The sequence below is a fragment of the Symphodus melops genome, assembly GCF_947650265.1.
Source record: "Symphodus melops genome assembly, chromosome: 13".
Taxonomy (NCBI): domain Eukaryota; kingdom Metazoa; phylum Chordata; class Actinopteri; order Labriformes; family Labridae; genus Symphodus; species Symphodus melops.
In genome coordinates, this window is record NC_136703.1 from 19,790,497 (window position 1) to 19,811,323 (window position 20,827).

Genomic DNA, 20,827 nt, shown 5'->3' on the forward strand with positions numbered 1-20,827 from the left:
ATTTCTACAGGAGTATCACAGTTAAAGGATTATTCTTTGTAAAACATATACCTTGTATATCATAATGTCATCTACAAAGTATTTATAGACCCGAGGACTGACCTTTGTTTGAGTGCGTTAAAGTCGAAGTACTGCTGAACATCATTTATATTTGTTGGAACCAGCTCATTTTCACTTATGTCCGAAAAGGCAAAAATCAGATGGGTACACTTGTCTGGATCAATATCTGAAACGCTGAACTTCCCCATAGCTGGTCTGTCTTCAGCCTTGCTGTTATAGTAGCACATCAGCCTGGAGGTAGAAGCTATAGACGAGAAAAAAAAATCTTCTTACTTACAACATCTTTTTAATCAGGATATTATTTTTCTTCTAGACAGATGGTTCACTGTAGTTGCTGCAGCTATAAAGGTTATGATTATGATCAATTTGTGTGATGAACTTACCCAAGCTGGCAACGATCAAGCAGAGACCTTTAGAATGACACACGTGTTAATATACAGTTTAATAAAATGCTTAATGAGTCAGTCAATTATATAAAAAATTCTGACAAAATATTTAAAGCATTACAAATAAAAAATCCAGGTTAATGAATTCATGCTTTCTGGGATTTCTACTGTAACCTCAGTACATTGGAGGTAAAATGAATACCATTTCCCCTCAGAGAAAATACTGTGGGTTTACTTGACAAAAAAGACCTGCATGAGACGTTACAAATGTACACTTAACACTTTAGGAGATATAGTTGAACCACAAATTCAAACAAACATGTACTTGACCAGCATGCCTTACCTGCAGATAGAGTAAGCTTCCACATTGTGTTGCTGTGTAACTAAATGGAAATGGAAAAAAAATGATGAACATGCAATAAAAAAAATCTTCTTGAAAACACAGTAGATTTCATAATTAAAGATGAATGTGTATTTCCACAAAATAAATCTGGTACTATTTACCTCAAGCATATACAACTCAAATATAATTATTAGGCAATCTCATGAGTGTTGGTCCTAACTTGAGATCCAAAGATCATTTTACAGTTAGATTTTACTTTTACTCAGTCTCAACAATTGGTGACAAAAGCCAGGTATATAATCAAAACTGAGCACCTGCTAAATGGAAAAGTCTAGGGAGTGATTTGGTTATGATGCTCAGTAGTCACCCAACGTTTTGTTCCAACAAGGTTTGTGGTGGAAGTCACAGAGGAAAAACTAGTTTGGCAAGAATGTTCAGCCAACTGCTTCTCTTAACTGTAATATTGGTAACTGACATGCAGGTTTGTTGTCCTCTCTCTGGCTAAACTGTGTCCAGTTAAGCTTGAGAGCTAGTTGGAGAGACGATACAGTTGTTACAATTAATGTTGAAACAACTTAAAAAAACAGAATATTCGGAATATTATTAATTTTTTTTTATCCTATTGGAAATCAAGTTCGACCTTATTTAACTAAACTTTTACACATTTGGATAAATGGATTGGTTTCATCTTACAACACAACTTTAATACTTAAAATCCTAACAAAATGCAAAGCAAATCTTTATATTAGTTTTATACAAATTACAAGAAAAACAGCCAGTGAAATGCCGGCTTGTTGTACTCTCCAGTTAAGTTTCTGAGCAAGTTGGAGAACGAAAGCAGTTGTAGCAATTCATCTGGAAACAACTCAAAAAATTTAATATTTGGTTTTATAAATTCAAAGTTAAAGGAATACTCACAGAAATTATGTTGAAAGATGCATGTACTGTCCTTCTACTGTGACTGACTGATGACTGACGACTTTGGAGTTTTAATACAGGGAGACACCTCACAAGGTGCGGCAAAAACAAAAAGGACAGGGATAATTACGGCAATTCTGCATTGTCCAAAGTGTTATTGTTATTGTTTAATTGTTAGACATGACAGAAGCTGGGTGAAGTCACCTGAAATGCCAAGCCCTTTCAACTATTAAAAATCACTTACAGGTTATGTGTGCAACAACAAACTGTAAAAATGAAATACATAATAGTATAATAGCAAATACAATTATAAACAATACAATACATTATTAACTATCATTTCATTGTCAGTAAAAAGTAAAACAACTGAAGTTAATAACTGTCCATTTAGTCTTTATTGATGATGGTTATTAGAAAGTGTTACCTGAGTGTCTTATGAAAGTGTCTGACTAAAGTGTCCAAATGTTTCAACAACCTATACAATTAAAAGCCAAGCAACCGTCTTAAATCACTGCCAGAAGATACTTAAATCAGATTGGTGCACATATTTGGATCATTATCTGAAGCTGGATCTTCTTTCCTGTGGCTCTTTTTTGCAACCTTCAGGGACAGGAAAACGAAAACGATGAAGAAAGCTGTTCTTGTTTGACACATTTGCTATTTTTTGACGTAATGCAGAAGCTTTCAAGAATTTTGAAACAAAACAAATTAAATTCCCATTTGGAAAAACACAACTGCTTTGGAGATGAAGAGAACCTCTGTCTTTTTCTGCTTTGTTTGATTAGTATTTGATTAGTATTTGATTTGTATACCCTGAAGTAAACACTTAAAAAAGTGATTAGCTTTGTTTTTGTTTTAAATATAGACATTTTGTTTTCTTTTATCATCATAGACTTTTTAAGTAAATCATTTCTGAAAAATGGCGTCTTTTTTTTAAAATTGATATTCAACATACAAGAGATAAACCTCATATAGGTCTTGTTTTCAAAACTACTGTAGGTTAAAATTTATTATAAACATTGGTCTTCCAACTAACCGTCTTGTATGTGCTTACACCCCTAAACCTTTGCATTGTGTGTTCAGTAGTTTAGTGAGAGCCTTAATGGAATAGATCTCACAAATTTGACCAAGGGATACATCATGCAAAGTATTTAAGTTTGTTCAACACATTTGCTGTAACACAATAGCAGATGTCCTATTCATTGTTATTGTCACTGTTCAGGAAAAAAGAAGGAGAACCCAAGTGAAGAACAAACATAAGATTTATTAAACAAACAGACAAAACAAACTTACGATCAGTCAAAGCATCTGACAAGGGCACAGGAGTCAGAAGGGTCTCTGAAGAGAGCGCAGGAGTCAGCAGGGCCTCTGACGAGGCTGAGGCCTTGCCTGAGGGTTGAGCTGAGGCTTGGGTCAAGGCCTGGGTTTAGGCCTGGGCTGAAGCCTTGGCTGAGGTTTTTTGGAGCTTTCTTGCTCCTATGCCACGTCCAGGAGGAAAGCAACGAGAGAGCTAGAAGATATTAATTCCAGACATCTTCTTGTGCACCTTTAACCCCTTCTCTTCACGCGACTGGAACCAGGAAAAAATATAAGCTGTGTCCCTTCCCAAGGAGAGGAACTAACAAATCTAAACTCGAAAAATACACAACTAACCTAGACAAAACAATGACAGTTATCCTGAGTGCAACTAACAAACAACAACACATAAAAATTAAAAGATCTATCATCAAATAAGATCAGGATGATTAATGATTTTATTTCATTATTGTATAAAACAATATGCCCAGCCCAAAACACATGACAGACTACAGACATAAGATAGACCCTTACAGTTTTTTCCATCGCTAACAAGCGCTTACCCATACTTCAGATACTTTTACTAAACTCTTAGCACAGACTCACACCTACAAAACACAATTGGCCAAATGGATAATTTTCTTCTCAATTGAGCATTTTGTTAAATATGTACTAACTTTTCATTTCAAAATAGAACACATCTACATTGACCTAAACACTGGAAATCTGACTCAAAATTAAATGATTCTGTCAAAGAATAAGACTTGTTTTCACTTCACAAGGTAGGCCTACATGCAGTCAATCAAAGTACAAAATACTTGTTGACATTACAAAAATTACATAGACTTTAATGTTTCAGTTTTACAGGTTAATATAATGATAGAATTGTATGATGACTTGATGAATATGTTATGGGGTAATTTACGATCTCGGGTAGTCTTAATGTGGTTTAGAAATAGGTTTACAAATGTTACTTAGGCAGTTGTTAGCGTTGGTTGCCATGGTGACCGTAAAGGCGGAATGATGAGCCTGATATCGCGCAGCTCGCATGCAGTTTAGACAGCAGTTTAGTTATCACTTACGTGATAGCGTACATGATTGATGTGGCAGATGTGACGATGTAAAACATGATGACTGACTGTATATTTGGGTGACAAGTTGATATTGTATTCAGACGTTGGGATTGATATGGGAATGAGATGTAATGTAGGCCCACATGATTGATTTCCTGTGTATAATAGGCAGACAGTAGAGATCGAGTAGGCCAGGGTTTCTTAACCTTTTTGACCTTGGGGCCCAACATTTTCAGGGCAAGGTAGTCTGGGGCCCAATCGAGTGAATGGTTCTGATTTAACTTTTGCGGCCATTTTTATTTAATAGCTATTTGTGTCACTATGTTGTAATAATGAACACTGTTCTTCATTTTTGTTTTTTAATCAATATATCAACCTATACATGGGCTAATTATGCATAAAACCTTGCACAAGTTAAGATCATTTAATTAATTTTGCTCATATAAAACCATGTTTTAGTGCATGTTTGTTAGATAAGTAACACAAAATAAACTTAGCAACAAAAGCGATTTGTTGAAATTAAAAAGAGCATTCTGTTTTGTGTAGTGCTGCCCCCGTTGCCGTCATTATTTTTTTGTTTTAAGAACCTCTCCATTACGTTTCCATTCAGATTCAGGCCCCGTTTACACAGAGACGCTGTGACAGTAAGACGAAAGACATGCGCAGTAGTCGAGAACAAACAACAATGGCGGCGGCTATGTGCTTCAGCAGCTATTGGCGTTGTATCGTCTTTTAAAACAGAACCTTGATATGAGACATCGTGTATGTCGCCGCCGAAAGAGCAACGAATACTTGCGGCAAATAGTTCAACCTTTACCCGAGCACAGGGCGACCATATGCAGCATTTAGGTAAGACTTGGGAGAACTAGTCGCTAAACAGGATGTTGTGGAGGAAGTGGTTGTACTGCCGAGTGTCGCGCGTGTCGCGTTGTAAAGTTCCACTACTTCTAACTGATGATACTGCCTCTGGTGGTCGGAGAGGCTGCAGGCCAACGATCACGGCCCTTACGGCCCACAGATGCAAACATATTATCCCCTCGCGGCCCTGCAGGTGGCGCTCGCGGCCCATCGAAGGGCCGCGGCCCCATGGTTAAGAAACCCTGGAGTAGGCTACATACTTGATGTCAGTGTGTGTGGCGAATCATAATTGTGTATATTTTTGCTCTTTGCAGAAAATCAAATAAACAACTTTTCAAATTATATGTGTAGTGGAGGTCGGCTACGCATCTGATTCCCGCTACACCTGCATGTTTTAGCGCGAGCCGTGTCTGCATTTATCAACAATCAGTACCTTAAAAACAGTAGACTAACGTTATCAGCCTGCTGCAGTCTGGTAACGTCTGCACACTGTTAAAACAGAGGAGTAAGGGTGGCATGGACACTACTAAGTTAAGAAATTAAAAAATGCCAGCAAAAAATATATTTTACAATTTCCAGACCTGATCTAAAATGATCTAAATCAGTGATTTGGTTCAGTGGAACTCATTGTTCAACACGGAATTCAGACAAATAAAAATGGAAGAAAAATAATTTAGCAAAAATAAATCTGAATAAAAATGATGTTATTTTATTTTAAATGAAACCATATCAAGATTTGTGTAACTGTAACAAATTATTACTCTAGTAAAATGAAAAGTTGCGGTGATTGGACAAAATTGGAATCTTGATGTATTATTGTAAAAACGGTCTGTCATAATTAGTGTTAGTTTAGTATCTCTAATTTCTGAGTGCACCTGAATGTATCCCCTATTGTCTGAGCCCCCCTGAAAGCAGCATGCTCTTAGCGCATCCACTGATTGACGTTGTGAGAGAGACATGCACAGACACGTTTTGGAGTTCGATTGAAGGGATGTATGTTTTCTTGCGGACTTTTTATTGAGGTGTGCGTCCATGAGAGAAGTGAGTTGATTGTTGCTTAGTCCTTTATTGTTAATAGTAAGATAACTGTTCTGTTTCAAAGTGCTTGCAGTTATTGATTCTAAATGTATGCTAATTTCTCGCCGAATAACAACATTAGTGTGTACAGCCTAGCTTGTTTTTGAACGACTGCATTGAATGCTTTGTTTGTTATTCTTAATAGTTATAAGTGTGAGTTATAGTTACAAGTATTCTACAATTTCTATAGCCTCCTTGTATTCCCTGTAATGCACCTCTGAACTTTATATAAACAGATTGAACTGGATACTGGATTCTCTACCCTTTTTTTCTCACTCACACCCTGCATTGAAAATAGTGTCCTTACCCGACACCCTGAGGTGATTGCTGCCACCCTTTTTTGGATCCTTTTATTACCTCTCAAACAATTATAATTCAGCGTCCACAAAAACCATGTGAAGACCTGTTGCCAAAACTTTGAGAGTTTACTTTACAAAGAAAAAAACATCTTATCGGTCCTTTTATCTGACATATTGATGAAGCGGTTCCACGCAGTATCAGTAACTGTTGTAGGCAAAGCATTTGAAAATATATGATAATTTAAATGGTAAAGGTTATTAATGATTAGGTCTAATAGGTTTTCTCTACAATGAGATTTCCACTTAAATGCAGTAATCAATTAGTTTATTCTGCATATGCCTTTAGAAACACATCCATAATCCATAATCATGAGGAACTACTAGTCACATGAATTGTCCTTGAGTATTGGTTTCTCTGAGTAATTCCTTCCGTCATTTCATGTGCCTTTCTAGTGGTCATGAATAAATAAGTGACTCTACTGTGTTGATGAATCCTATTCTGTAGTTTTGGACCGCAGTTAAAGAACGAAAGAAGATAAAGAAAGAATATGATGTGGTATTGCATTAATTTGTTTTTTATTATCGATGTGATTCATCGGAATTCAATAGATAGCATTTTGATGGAGATGTACACCCTAAAAATATGCAATATAAAAAATCTGTATTGCTTAATGGTAAATGCAATCAATGACTCACAGCATATAAATACTAAAAAGGACACGTTAACTGGAGTATGAAACAACAATTCAGAACATAAATACAGAAGTAACAGAAATATAATTAGGAAAGGATTGTAAAAATAAATAATTTCAATGAAACAAGAGAATATACATCCAACTGGTTGAGATACACACATTATCTTGTTGTGTGTCTGAATAAATTATGATGAATAATAGAATAGATATTGACAAAAATGAATGGCAGACCATGATCAATCTTTAAGCAGTAACATAGTTTAAACATGATACCATAATACACGTTACATTTGGCTGTTGTCAAAAAGAGGAAGAAACGAGAAGGATTGAATGAATTAAAAATGTTTTGGAAAAAAAACATAAATTAGCATGGTTAAACATTTTAAGCTGTTGTGGTCGTAGGGGCAGTTGTGGTTGTCGTTGGCGCAGCTGTGGTTGTCGTAGGTGCAGCTGTGGTTGTTGTAGGTGCTCCGGTGGTTGTTGTAGGGACAGCTGTGGTTGTAGTAGGTGCAGCTGTGGTTGTCATAGGTGCAGCTGTGGTTGTCGTAGGTGCAGGTGTTGTTGTCGTAGGGGCAGCTGTGGTTGTCGTCGAGGCAGCTGTGGTTGTAGTAGGAGCAGCTGTGGTTGTCGTAGGTGCTGCTGTGGTTGTTGTAGGGACAGCTGTGGTTGTAGTAGGTGAAGCAGTGGTTGTCATAGGTGTAGCTGTTGTTGTTGTAGGGGCAGTTGTGGTTGTCGCAGGGGAAGTTGTAGTAGGTGCTGCTGTGGTTGTTGTAGGAACAGCTGTGGTTGTAGTCGGTGCAGCTGTGGTTGTAGTCGGTGCTGCTGTGGTTGTTGTAGGGACAGCTGTGGTTGTTGTAGGTGCAGCTGTGGTTGTCGTAGGTGCAGCTGTGGTTGTCGTAGGAGCAGCTGTGGTTGTTGTAGGTGCTGCTGTGGTTGTAGTAGGTGCAGCTGTGGTTGTAGTAGGTGCAGCTGTTGTTGTCGTAGGGGCAGCTGTGGTTGTCGTAGGGGCAGCTGTGGTTGTCGTCGGGGCAGCTGTGGTTGTAGTCGGTGCAGCTGTGGTTGTAGTCGGTGCTGCTGTGGTTGTTGTAGGGACAGCTGTGGTTGTTGTAGGGACAGCTGTGGTTGTCGTAGGTGCAGCTGTGGTAGTAGTAGGTGCAGCTGTGGTTGTTGTAGGTGCAGCTGTGGTTGTTGTAGGTGCTGCTGTGGTTGTAGTAGGGGCAGCTGTGGTTGTTGTAGGTGCTGCTGTGGTTGTAGTAGGTGCAGCTGTGGTTGTAGTAGGTGCAGCTGTTGTTGTCGTAGGGGCAGCTGTGGTTGTCGTCGGGGCAGCTGTGGTTGTAGTAGGTGCTGCTGTGGTTGTAGTAGGAGCAGCTGTGGTTGTAGTAGGTGCAGCTGTAGTAGGGGCTACTGTTGTTGTAGGTGCTGCTGTGGTTGTTGTAGGGACAGCTGTGGTTGTAGGTGAAGCTGTGGTTGTTGTCGGGGCAGTTGTCGTAGGTGCAGCTGTGGTTGTAGTAGGTGCTGCTGTGGTTGTAGTCGGTGCTGCTGTGGTTGTAGTCGGTGCTGCTGTGGTTGTAGTAGGTGCAGCTGTTGTTGTCGTAGGGGCAGCTGTGGTTGTCGTTGGGGCAGATGTGGATGTAGTAGGTGCTGCTGTGGTTGTAGTAGGAGCAGCTGTGGTTGTAGTAGGTGCAGCTGTAGTAGGGGCTACTGTTGTTGTAGGAGTAGCTGTGGTTGTTATAGGGACAGCTGTGGTTGTAGTAGGTACAGCTGTGGTTGTCGTAGGTGCAGCTGTGGTTGTAGTCGGTGCAGCTGTTGTTGTAGTGGCAGCTATGTTGGTCGTAGGGGCAGTTGTAGTAGGGGCTGCTGTGGTTGTTGTAGGGACAGCTGTGGTTGTAGTAGGTGCAGCTGTTGTTGTCGTAGGTGCAGCTGTGGCTGTAGTAGGAGCAGCTGTGGTTGTTGTAGGTGCTGCTGTGGTTGTTGTAGGGACAGCTGTGGTTGTAGTAGGGGCAGTTGTGGTTGTCGTTGGGGCAGCTGTGGTTGTAGTAGTTGCAGCTGTGGTTGTAGTAGTTGCAGCTGTTGTTGTAGGGGCCGCTGTGGTTGTCGTAGGTGCTGCTGTGGTTGTAGTAGGAGCAGCTGTGGTTGTAGTAGGTGCAGCTGTAGTAGGGGCTACTGTTGTTGTAGCTGCTGCTGTGGTTGTTGTAGGGACAGCTGTGGTTGTAGTAGGTGCAGCTGTGGTTGTCGTAGGGACAGCTGTGGTTGTCATCGGGGCAGCTGTGGTTGTAGTAGGTGCTGCTGTGGTTGTAGTAGGTGCAGTTGTAGTAGGGGCTACTGTTGTTGTAGGTGCTGCTGTGGTTGTAGTAGGTGCAGCTGTTGTTGTCGTAAGGGCAGCTGTGGTTGTCGTTGGGGCAGATGTGGATGTAGTAGGTGCTGCTGTGGTTGTAGTCGGAGCAGCTGTGGTTGTAGTAGGTGCAGCTGTAGTAGGGGCTACTGTTGTTGTAGGAGCAGCTGTGGTTGTTGTAGGGACAGCTGTGGTTGTAGTAGGTGCAGCTGTGGTTGTCGTAGGTGCAGCTGTGGTTGTAGTCGGTGCAGCTGTTGTTGTAGTGGCAGCTATGGTGGTCGTAGGGGCAGTTGTAGTAGGGGCTGCTGTGGTTGTTGTAGGAACAGCTATGGTTGTAGTCGGTGCAGCTGTGGTTGTAGTCGGTGCTGCTGTGGTTGTTGTAGGGACAGCTGTGGTTGTCGTAGGAGCAGCTGTGGTTGTTGTAGGTGCTGCTGTGGTTGTAGTAGGTGCAGCTGTGGTTGTAGTAGGTGCAGCTGTTGTTGTCGTAGGGGCAGCTGTGGTTGTCGTCGGGGCAGCTGTGGTTGTAGTCGGTGCAGCTGTGGTTGTAGTCGGTGCTGCTGTGGTTGTTGTAGGGACAGCTGTGGTTGTTGTAGGGACAGCTGTGGTTGTCGTAGGTGCAGCTGTGGTAGTAGTAGATGCAGATGTGGTTGTTGTAGGTGCAGCTGTGGTTGTTGTAGGTGCAGCTGTGGTTGTAGTAGGAGCAGCTGTGGTTGTTGTAGGTGCAGCTGTGGTTGTAGTAGGTGCAGCTGTGGTTGTTGTAGGTGCAGCTGTGGTTGTAGTAGGTGCAGCTGTGGTTGTAATAGGTGCTGCTGTGGTTGTAGTAGGTGCAGCTGTTGTTGTCGTAAGGGCAGCTGTGGTTGTCGTTGGGGCAGATGTGGATGTAGTAGGTGCTGCTGTGGTTGTAGTCGGAGCAGCTGTGGTTGTAGTAGGTGCAACTGTAGTAGGGGCTACTGTTGTTGTAGGAGCAGCTGTGGTTGTTGTAGGGACAGCTGTGGTTGTAGTAGGTGCAGCTGTGGTTGTCGTAGGTGCAGTGGTGGTTGTAGTCGGTGCAGCTGTTGTTGTAGTGGCAGCTATGGTGGTCGTAGGGGCAGTTGTAGTAGGGGCTGCTGTGGTTGTTGTAGGAACAGCTGTGGTTGTAGTCGGTGCAGCTGTGGTTGTAGTCGGTGCTGCTGTGGTTGTTGTAGGGACAGCTGTGGTTGTTGTAGGTGCAGCTGTGGTTGTCGTAGGTGCAGCTGTGGTTGTCGTAGGTGCAGCTGTGGTTGTCGTAGGAGCAGCTGTGGTTGTTGGAGGTGCAGCTGTGGTTGTAGTAGGTGCAGCTGTTGTTGTCGTAGGGGCAGCTGTGGTTGTCGTCGAGGCAGCTGTGGTTGTAGTCGGTGCAGCTGTGGTTGTAGTCGGTGCTGCTGTGGTTGTTGTAGGGACAGCTGTGGTTGTTGTAGGGACAGCTGTGGTTGTCGTAGGTGCAGCTGTGGTAGTAGTAGATGCAGATGTGGTTGTTGTAGGTGCAGCTGTGGTTGTTGTAGGTGCAGCTGTGGTTGTAGTAGGTGCAGCTGTGGTTGTAGTAGGTGCAGCTGTGGTTGTCGTCGGGGCAGCTGTGGTTGTCGTCGGGGCAGCTGTGGTTGTAGTAGGTGCTGCTGTGGTTGTAGTCGGTGCTGCTGTGGTTGTAGTAGGTGCAGCTGTGGTTGTCGTAGGGACAGCTGTGGTTGTCATCGGGGCAGCTGTGGTTGTAGTCGGTGCTGCTGTGGTTGTTGTAGGGACAGCTGTGGTTGTCGTAGGAGCAGCTGTGGTTGTTGTAGGTGCTGCTGTGGTTGTAGTAGGTGCAGCTGTGGTTGTAGTAGGTGCAGCTGTTGTTGTCGTAGGGGCAGCTGTGGTTGTCGTCGGGGCAGCTGTGGTTGTAGTCGGTGCAGCTGTGGTTGTAGTCGGTGCTGCTGTGGTTGTTGTAGGGACAGCTGTGGTTGTTGTAGGGACAGCTGTGGTTGTAGTAGGAGCAGCTGTGGTTGTTGTAGGTGCAGCTGTGGTTGTAGTAGGTGCAGCTGTGGTTGTTGTAGGTGCAGCTGTGGTTGTAGTAGGTGCAGCTGTGGTTGTAGTAGGTGCTGCTGTGGTTGTAGTAGGTGCAGCTGTTGTTGTCGTAAGGGCAGCTGTGGTTGTCGTTGGGGCAGATGTGGATGTAGTAGGTGCTGCTGTGGTTGTAGTCGGAGCAGCTGTGGTTGTAGTAGGTGCAGCTGTAGTAGGGGCTACTGTTGTTGTAGGAGCAGCTGTGGTTGTTGTAGGGACAGCTGTGGTTGTAGTAGGTGCAGCTGTGGTTGTCGTAGGTGCAGCTGTGGTTGTAGTCGGTGCAGCTGTTGTTGTAGTGGCAGCTATGGTGGTCGTAGGGGCAGTTGTTGTTGTCGTTGGGGCAGCTGTGGTTGTAGTAGTTGCAGCTGTTGTTGTAGGGGCCGCTGTGGTTGTCGTAGGTGCTGCTGTGGTTGTAGTAGGAGCAGCTGTGGTTGTAGTAGGTGCAGCTGTAGTAGGGGCTACTGTTGTTGTTGCTGCTGCTGTGGTTGTTGTAGGGACAGCTGTGGTTGTCGTAGGGACAGCTGTGGTTGTCATCGGGGCAGCTGTGGTTGTAGTAGGTGCTGCTGTGGTTGTAGTAGGTGCAGCTGTAGTAGGGGCTACTGTTGTTGTAGGAGCAGCTGTGGTTGTTGTAGGGACAGCTGTGGTTGTAGTAGGTGCAGCTGTGGTTGTCGTAGGTGCAGCTGTGGTTGTAGTCGGTGCAGCTGTTGTTGTAGTGGCAGCTATGGTGGTCGTAGGGGCAGTTGTAGTAGGGGCTGCTGTGGTTGTTGTAGAGACAGCTGTGGTTGTAGTAGGTGCAGCTGTTGTTGTCGTAGGTGCAGCTGTGGTTGTAGTAGGAGCAGCTGTGGTTGTTGTAGGTGCTGCTGTGGTTGTTGTAGGGACAGCTGTGGTTGTAGTAGGGGCAGTTGTGGTTGTCGTTGGGGCAGCTGTGGTTGTAGTAGTTGCAGCTGTTGTCGTAGGGGCCGCTGTGGTTGTCGTAGGTGCAGCTGTGGTAGTAGTAGGAGCAGCTGTTGTTGTCGTAGGTGCTGCTGTGGTTGTTGTAGGGACAGCTGTGGTTGTAGTAAGTGAAGCAGTGGTTGTCGTAGGTGCAGCTGTTGTTGTCGTAGGGGCAGTTGTGGTTGTCGTTGGGGCAGCTGTGGTTGTAGTAGGTGCAGCTGTGGTTGTAGTAGGTGCAGCTGTTGTTGTTGTAGGGGCAGCTGTGGTGGTCGTAGGGGAAGTTGTAGTAGGTGCTGCTGTGGTTGTTGTAGGAACAGCTGTGGTTGTAGTCGGTGCAGCTGTGGTTGTAGTCGGTGCTGCTGTGGTTGTTGTAGGGACAGCTGTGGTTGTTGTAGGTGCAGCTGTAGTTGTCGTAGGTGCAGCTGTGGTTGTCGTAGGTGCAGCTGTGGTTGTCGTAGGAGCAGCTGTGGTTGTTGTAGGTGCTGCTGTGGTTGTAGTAGGTGCAGCTGTGGTTGTAGTAGGTGCAGCTGTTGTTGTCGTAGGGGCAGCTGTGGTTGTCGTCGGGGCAGCTGTGGTTGTAGTCAGTGCAGCTGTGGTTGTAGTCGGTGCTGCTGTGGTTGTTGTAGGGACAGCTGTGGTTGTTGTAGGTGCAGCTGTGGTTGTAGTAGGTGCAGCTGTGGTTGTAGTAGGAGCAGCTGTGGTTGTTGTAGGTGCTGCTGTGGTTGTAGTAGGTGCAGTTGTAGTAGGGGCTACTGTTGTTGTAGGTGCTGTTGTGGTTGTAGTAGGTGCAGCTGTTGTTGTCGTAAGGGCAGCTGTGGTTGTCGTTGGGGCAGATGTGGATGTAGTAGGTGCTGCTGTGGTTGTAGTAGGAGCAGCTGTGGTTGTAGTAGGTGCAGCTGTAGTAGGGGCTACTGTTGTTGTAGGAGCAGCTGTGGTTGTTGTAGGGACAGCTGTGGTTGTAGTAGGTGCAGCTGTGGTTGTCGTAGGTGCAGCTGTGGTTGTAGTCGGTGCAGCTGTTGTTGTAGTGGCAGCTATGGTGGTCGTAGGGGCAGTTGTAGTAGGGGCTGCTGTGGTTGTTGTAGAGACAGCTGTGGTTGTAGTAGGTGCAGCTGTTGTTGTCGTAGGTGCAGCTGTGGTTGTAGTAGGAGCAGCTGTGGTTGTTGTAGGTGCTGCTGTGGTTGTTGTAGGGACAGCTGTGGTTGTAGTAGGGGCAGTTGTGGTTGTCGTTGGGGCAGCTGTGGTTGTAGTAGTTGCAGCTGTTGTCGTAGGGGCCGCTGTGGTTGTCGTAGGTGCAGCTGTGGTAGTAGTAGGAGCAGCTGTTGTTGTCGTAGGTGCTGCTGTGGTTGTTGTAGGGACAGCTGTGGTTGTAGTAAGTGAAGCAGTGGTTGTCGTAGGTGCAGCTGTTGTTGTCGTAGGGGCAGTTGTGGTTGTCGTTGGGGCAGCTGTGGTTGTAGTAGGTGCAGCTGTGGTTGTAGTAGGTGCAGCTGTTGTTGTTGTAGGGGCAGCTGTGGTGGTCGTAGGGGAAGTTGTAGTAGGTGCTGCTGTGGTTGTTGTAGGAACAGCTGTGGTTGTAGTCGGTGCAGCTGTGGTTGTAGTCGGTGCTGCTGTGGTTGTTGTAGGGACAGCTGTGGTTGTTGTAGGTGCAGCTGTAGTTGTCGTAGGTGCAGCTGTGGTTGTCGTAGGTGCAGCTGTGGTTGTCGTAGGAGCAGCTGTGGTTGTTGTAGGTGCTGCTGTGGTTGTAGTAGGTGCAGCTGTGGTTGTAGTAGGTGCAGCTGTTGTTGTCGTAGGGGCAGCTGTGGTTGTCGTCGGGGCAGCTGTGGTTGTAGTCAGTGCAGCTGTGGTTGTAGTCGGTGCTGCTGTGGTTGTTGTAGGGACAGCTGTGGTTGTTGTAGGTGCAGCTGTGGTTGTAGTAGGTGCAGCTGTGGTTGTAGTAGGAGCAGCTGTGGTTGTTGTAGGTGCTGCTGTGGTTGTAGTAGGTGCAGCTGTGGTTGTAGTAGGTGCAGCTGTTGTTGTCGTAGGGGTAGCTGTGGTTGTCGTCGGGGCAGCTGTGGTTGTAGTAGGTGCTCCTGTGGTTGTAGTAGGAGCAGCTGTGGTTGTAGTAGGTGCAGCTGTAGTAGGGGCTACTGTTGTTGTAGGTGCTGCTGTGGTTGTTGTTGTAGGGACAGCTGTGGTTGTAGGTGAAGCTGTGGTTGTTGTCGGGGCAGTTGTCGTAGGTGCAGCTGTGGTTGTAGTAGGTGCTGCTGTGGTTGTGGTCGGTGCAGCTGTGGTTGTTGTAGGAACATCTGTGGTTGTAGTAGGTGCAGCTGTAGTAGGGGCTACTGTTGTTGTAGGTGCTGCTGTGGTTGTAGGAGGTGCAGCTGTTGTCGTAAGGGCAGCTGTGGTTGTCGTTGGGGCAGATGTGGATGTAGTAGGTGCTGCTGTGGTTGTAGTAGGGGCAGTTGTGGTTGTCGTTGGGGCAGCTGTGGTTGTCGTAGGTGCAGCTGTGGTTGTCGTAGGTGCAGCTGTGGTTGTCGTAGGAGCAGCTGTGGTTGTTGTAGGTGCTGCTGTGGTTGTAGTAGGTGCAGCTGTGGTTGTAGTCGGTGCAGCTGTTGTAGTGGCAGCTATGGTGGTCGTAGAGGCAGTTGTAGTAGGGGCTGCTGTGGTTGTTGTAGGGACAGCTGTGGTTGTAGTAGGTGCAGCTGTTGTTGTCGTAGGTGCAGCTGTGGTTGTAGTAGGAGCAGCTGTGGTTGTTGTAGGTGCTGCTGTGGTTGTTATAGGGACAGCTGTGGTTGTAGTAAGTGAAGCAGTGGTTGTCGTAGGTGTAGCTGTTGTCGTAGGGGCAGTTGTGGTTGTCGTTGGGGCAGCTGTGGTTGTAGTAGGTGCAGCTGTTGTTGTTGTAGGGGCAGCTGTGGTGGTCGTAGGGAAAGTTGTAGTAGGTGCTACTGTGGTTGTTGTCGGTGCCGCTGTGGTTGTTGTAAGGACAGCTGTGGTTGTAGTAGGAGCAGCTGTGGTTGTAGTAGGAGCAGCTGTGGTTGTAGTAGGAGCAGCTGTGGTTGTTATAGGTGCTGATGTGGTTGTTGTAGGGACAGCTGTGGTTGTAGCAGGTGCAGCTGTGGTCATTGTAGGTGCAGCTGAGGTTGTCATAGGTGCTGCTGTGGTAGTTGTAGTAGGGACAGCTGTGGCTGTTGTAGGTGCTGCTGTTGTTGTCGTTGGTGCAGCTGTGGTTTTAGTAGGTGCAGCTGTAGTAGGGGCAGCTGTTGTTGTAGGGGCAGCTGTGGTTTTAGGGGCAGCTGTGGTTGTAGTAGGTGCAGCTGTGGTTGTCGTAGGTGCAGCTGTGGTTGTAGTATGTGCAGCTGTTGTTGTCGTAAGGGCAGCTGTGGTTGTCGTCAGGGCACCTGTGGTTGTCGTCAGGGCACCTGTGGTTGTATTAGGTACTGCTGTTGTTGTAGTAGGAGCAGCTGTGGTTGTAGTACGTGCAGCTGTAATAGGGAATACTGTTGTTGTAGGTGCTGCTGTGGTAGTTGTAGGGACAGCTGTGGTTGTAGGGACAGCTGTGGTTGTAGGTGAAGCTGTGGTTGTTGTCGGGGCAGTTGTCGTAGGTGCAGCTGTGGTTGTAGTAGGTGCAGCTGTTGTTGTTGTAGGGGCAGTTGTGGTACTTGTCGGGTGTTGAGATTTTTTAGTAGGGGTAGCTGTCATTGTAATTGGTAGAGTTTTTGAAGGGGTAGTTGTAGATTTGTCAGAGAAACCTAAATGAAATACAGGGTCATACATTGTGTTAATCAATTTTAAACCTTTCGTGATCATCCTGTTATGATATGACAGACAGTAGGCAGCAGGCCGCCTAAGTATATTTCTTGCTGCCCATGTACATTTCCACTCTTTACTTTTCAATTTTCAGTCATTTATAGAATACTTCATGCAAGAGAGAGCAAGCGACAGAGAGATAGAAATAGATAGTTTGGTAAGAAGTATACAGGTGTGCCTGAGGACCTTGTGTTCCCAAAACCAAAAGATCTGAAAAATTATGTTTATCCCCTGTACCCCCCCTCCAGAACTTCACCGCCCAGGTATTATGTTATTCTGTGGGAAACATGGAATGAGTAGGACTTCTGAGATTCCTTGGTTTTAAAAAGCTGAACAAGATATGTACTCTGCTTAAAATGTTATATAAGTATACAAGAGTGGGCTATAGAATGTTGTATTGTTTATGGTCTTTGAACTAATAAATGTTGAAACTTCCTTTCTGTAAAAAAAAATGACATTTTGCTTACCTGGTACAAGCAGATTATGCAGTTGGCTAATGAATGGGCCCTTGCCCTGTTTACAGAACTGTCCACTTAAGTCATCCAGGTCCAGAGACCAAACAAAAGCTCCTCCAAAGTTGTTTGCTTTGAGGTAATTGATCTGAGAGTATGAGAAAGACAACATTATAACAACCTGAATGAAAAAAAACCCAATGTAACCAAAATGTGTGCATTATGTGTTACACACAAATGATTACCTTTGTACTTATGCTGGTTGTGTCGTCAAATCCAACCCACTGATTTTCTGTTGTGGCATATGGAACTTTCTGATCAGAAATAAGATGGGTTTGTACCCCATCTAGATAAAGGCAAGTCTAAAAAGAAGATTCACATTTGTTATTTAGATTTAATTAAAGTCATGGTAATTACAAAAAGATATATCTGGCAGACAACACTGTTATCAAATAATAAGACCATTATTATAAACTGTTATATTGAAACTATGCAGTGATACCTCATAAGAGGCCCAGAATCCTTCTTCACCGGTGTAACAGCCTTCCTCACCAGGACCACTGGCTGGTGCACCAACAGCACTTGAATTCGAGGACAGGGAAAAAGCTCGTGCATAAGCTGCAATCCCCATGTTCAGTTTTTCTTTCGGTGCTCCCTGGTCCCTCCAGTGCTCTAAGGCAGAGGCCTAAGAAGTGAAAACCAATTATCAAACAAAAAAGGACACAGGTACATGTTTGAAAACAAATCAGTACAAAAAATAAACTCCTGTGTTTACAGTGTTTGAGTAGATAGCATCTCCAGTGTCTTGGGATCCCTGGAATAAGGGGCTGTGATGTGCTGTGACATTTTCCCAGGGGCCGTGGAAGTCAAACGTCATCACATTGATGAAATCCAGGTGCCTGATAAATTAAGAGGACATCACCTTTACTAAATCAGAACAGCAGTTTTTTATTTTTATATGGCAGAGATTTCTAAAATTGTTTTACATGGCAATTTGTTCCACATCATAGCTGGCATCGATGGTTGACCTCTCAGCAGAGACAGATGCTGAGAGGATTAATCTTTCCTGGTTACTGGAAGTTCCTTCATCCACAAAGGTGGTTTTGAGCTCCTATACAACACAGAAGAATGATTATCATTCTCAGTTAAATGACTTTTATTGTCATGCATGGCATTTACAGTATGATTTATTTCTGAAAATGCCAAGTCCTAGAGAACATATTCGGGATCTGACCTTGCAAAGCTCTGTGAATCTCTGTTTGTCCTCTTCAGCTGGGTACCTCCAGTCCAGGTTTAGCCCATCAAAATTCAGTGGTCTTAGTAGTTTGACAACAGACTTGATGAACTCTTCTCTGTTCTCTTGTGATCTCGCCATTGTCCTGAATCTGGTAAGCATAAAAATAAAAAAAAGATAAACACAAAGAGGTCTTTGCACTCACACTGCAGCTATTCAATGAAGGACTCTGATACCTGTAATTTGGTGCTTATTTCATATTTTATACGAGATGTAGTACCGACTATTCCCAGGAGTAATGCTTTAATGATTTTAAATTGTATTGGGGTAGATGCAATCAGCGAAGGACTGATTCCATTCACGTGAAATTTTAAGATAATCTGATATGGTATATAGGAGGTAATACTTACTGTAGCTATTGTAGCGCTATGGTTACAGTTAGTTGTTCTTATGTGACTTTTTTTTAGAGGCCAAACCTGATAATAGCTGTCAAATTTGTGTTTGAGATATAGTGCTGCTTCTCCCCAGTAGGTAGCGCGATTTTGATGCGGCACTTACACTTACTTACTAAAACTAAAAAGTTTTACTTTCCCAGTGGGATAAAATGGAGCACAGCGTTAGTTCAGGCAGGCCACAGAGTCACGCTCTAATATTGTGCCAGAGATTGCGTCAGCTGATCTCACGCATACCTCATCAGCTGATGGCCAGCTGATCTGCTGAAAGCATCCTATTGGCCAAAGAGTTTTTACACCACCTTATTTAAATGCTCTAGCAAGCATATGCTTCTTTGCTCCCTCTGCATGCCGCATTTGCAACCCTCCTCCTCCCCTGCTGCTTCGTTTATGCTATTCTGACTTAATCAATGTCATGCTTGTCATTGAGGCTTGCTCCTGGGGGGGTGTTTGCTGCTCATCTCCCTGCTTTATAGGTTTCTTTGTGTGCGCAAATGTGTACTGTTCCTGCTTAATGCTTTCCACATAAGCACAGGAAAAACCAGGGAGATCCCTTAGAGCCATACTGCCAAATACAGATAATTGCATCAAAGTATCCATTTTGACAAAGTGGTCCTGACTGAGGCGAAGTTTCGTGTGTATACGACCAAAGTAACGCCCCTAAAATAACTGCTTCCTGTTTGATGGCGAATTTCCGTAAGGCAACAGCTTTTGATTCAGGCCTTTGATCTTGCTGTCAACAGCTGGCGCTGTGACTCATTTAAACATTTCAACCATGGATGTTTTCAGGGCGGGCTCCATGCTAATTATGAATTTTTTGGTGATGACACTGCATAGTAAAGTTAAAAGCATTTTAATTTCATATTATGTAAAATGTGAAGCCTGAAAAAGCTGTTATAGTTGGCTGTTTTTTTGTAAATTTTAAGGGGGCACCACTGAGCCAATTTACCTCAACATACCTCAAAGTAAATTTCACGCACTAAACTTTATACAAAGCATTTGGTGAGTTTTCGTGTACGTTGAGGCCCCCAAATAAGTGATTCATTTTTGCAAAGAAAAACACTGAATGATAATTCCTTGCATTCCAATAGGGTCGTTGCTCTGAGGTCAGTGCTCGGGCCCTAAAAACTCCTACAGATAAAATACGGATCTTGCACCTAGGTCGGTGCCGGATCACTAATAAATTGTATAATGATTCCCATAATTATTCAAATTTACAGTCACTGATCTATGCAACTGAAATACATATTGTACACATTTCAGTGAAACAAAATCTCTTTTAAACATTTTCTGTTTTTTTTCATTATTTGACTATAGGGGTCAGCTGGGTTGCATTTAATTGTATTGAATCTTGTATAAAGAAACCTAAAGTTTCCAATGAATGTATTTTTGTGTGCTTCCAAAACAGCCTTAATGTCCTTGAAGATAACTTACTTTTCTGTCCTGAACTCATCTCCACCAACAGCCAGCAGGGTTTTCAGAAGTGGATTTCTACAGGAGTATCACAGTTAAAGGATTATTCTTTGTAAAACATATACCTTGTATATCATAATGTCATCTACAAAGTATTTATAGACCCGAGGACTGACCTTTGTTTGAGTGCGTTAAAGTCGAAGTACTGCTGAACATCATTTATATTTGTGGGAACCAGCTCATTTTCACTTATGTCCGAAAAGGCAAAAATCAGATGGGTACACTTGTCTGGATCAATATCTGAAATGCTGAACTTCCCCATAGCTGGTCTGTCTTCAGCCTTGCTGTTATAGTAACACATCAGCCTGGAGGTAGAAGCTATAGACGAGAAAAAAAATCTTCTTACTTACATCTTTTTAATCAGGATATTATTTTTCTTCTAGACAGATATTTTACTGTAGTTGCTGCAGCTATAAAGGTTATGATTATGATCAATTTGTGTGATGAACTTACCCAAGCTGGCAACGATCAAGCAGAGACCTTTAGAACGACACACGTGTTAGTATACAGTTTAATAAAATGCTTAATGAGTCAGTCAATTATATAAAAAATTCTGACAAAATAATTAAAGCATTACAAATTAAAGTTCCAGGTTAATGAATTCATGCTTTCTGGGATTTCTACTGTAACCTCAGTACATTGGAGGTAAAATGAATACCATTTCCCCTCAGAGAAAATACTGTGGGTTTACTTGACAAAAAAGACCTGCATGAGACGGTACAAATGTACACTTAACACTTTAGGAGATATAGTTGAACCACAAATACAAACAAACATGTACTTGACCAGCATGCCTTACCTGCAGATAGAGTAAGCTTCCACATTGTGTTGCTGTGTAACTAAATGGAAGTAGAAAAAAATTATGAACATGCAATGAAAAAAAATCTTCTTGAAAACACAGTAGATTTCATAATTAAAGATGAATGTGTATTTCCACAAAATAAATCTGGTACTATTTACCTCAAGCATATACAACTCAAATATAATTATTAGGCAATCTCATGAGTGTTGGTCCTAACTTGAGATCCAAAGATCATTTTACAGTTAGATTTTACTTTTACTCAGTCTCAACAATTGGTGACAAAAGCCAGGTATATAATCAAAACTGAGC

At 43.8% G+C, this 20,827-nt stretch overlaps 1 protein-coding gene across 1 annotated transcript; it reads right to left on the reverse strand.

The window, feature by feature from the left end:
• Nucleotides 1-16,326: 16,326 nt before the first annotated feature.
• Nucleotides 16,327-20,289, reverse strand: LOC306833715 (chitinase-3-like protein 1). The gene is made up of 9 exons (XM_079359203.1): nt 20,170-20,289; nt 19,833-20,034; nt 19,678-19,734; nt 17,792-17,942; nt 17,544-17,668; nt 17,333-17,456; nt 17,060-17,242; nt 16,803-16,919; nt 16,327-16,705 (listed from the first exon to the last, which is right to left on the reverse strand). Exons 2-9 carry the CDS (start codon nt 20,015-20,017, stop codon nt 16,457-16,459), a joined length of 1,191 nt encoding a protein of 396 aa, XP_079215329.1. The 5' UTR covers nt 20,018-20,034; nt 20,170-20,289; the 3' UTR covers nt 16,327-16,456.
• Between the last annotated feature and the right edge of the window lie 538 nt (nt 20,290-20,827).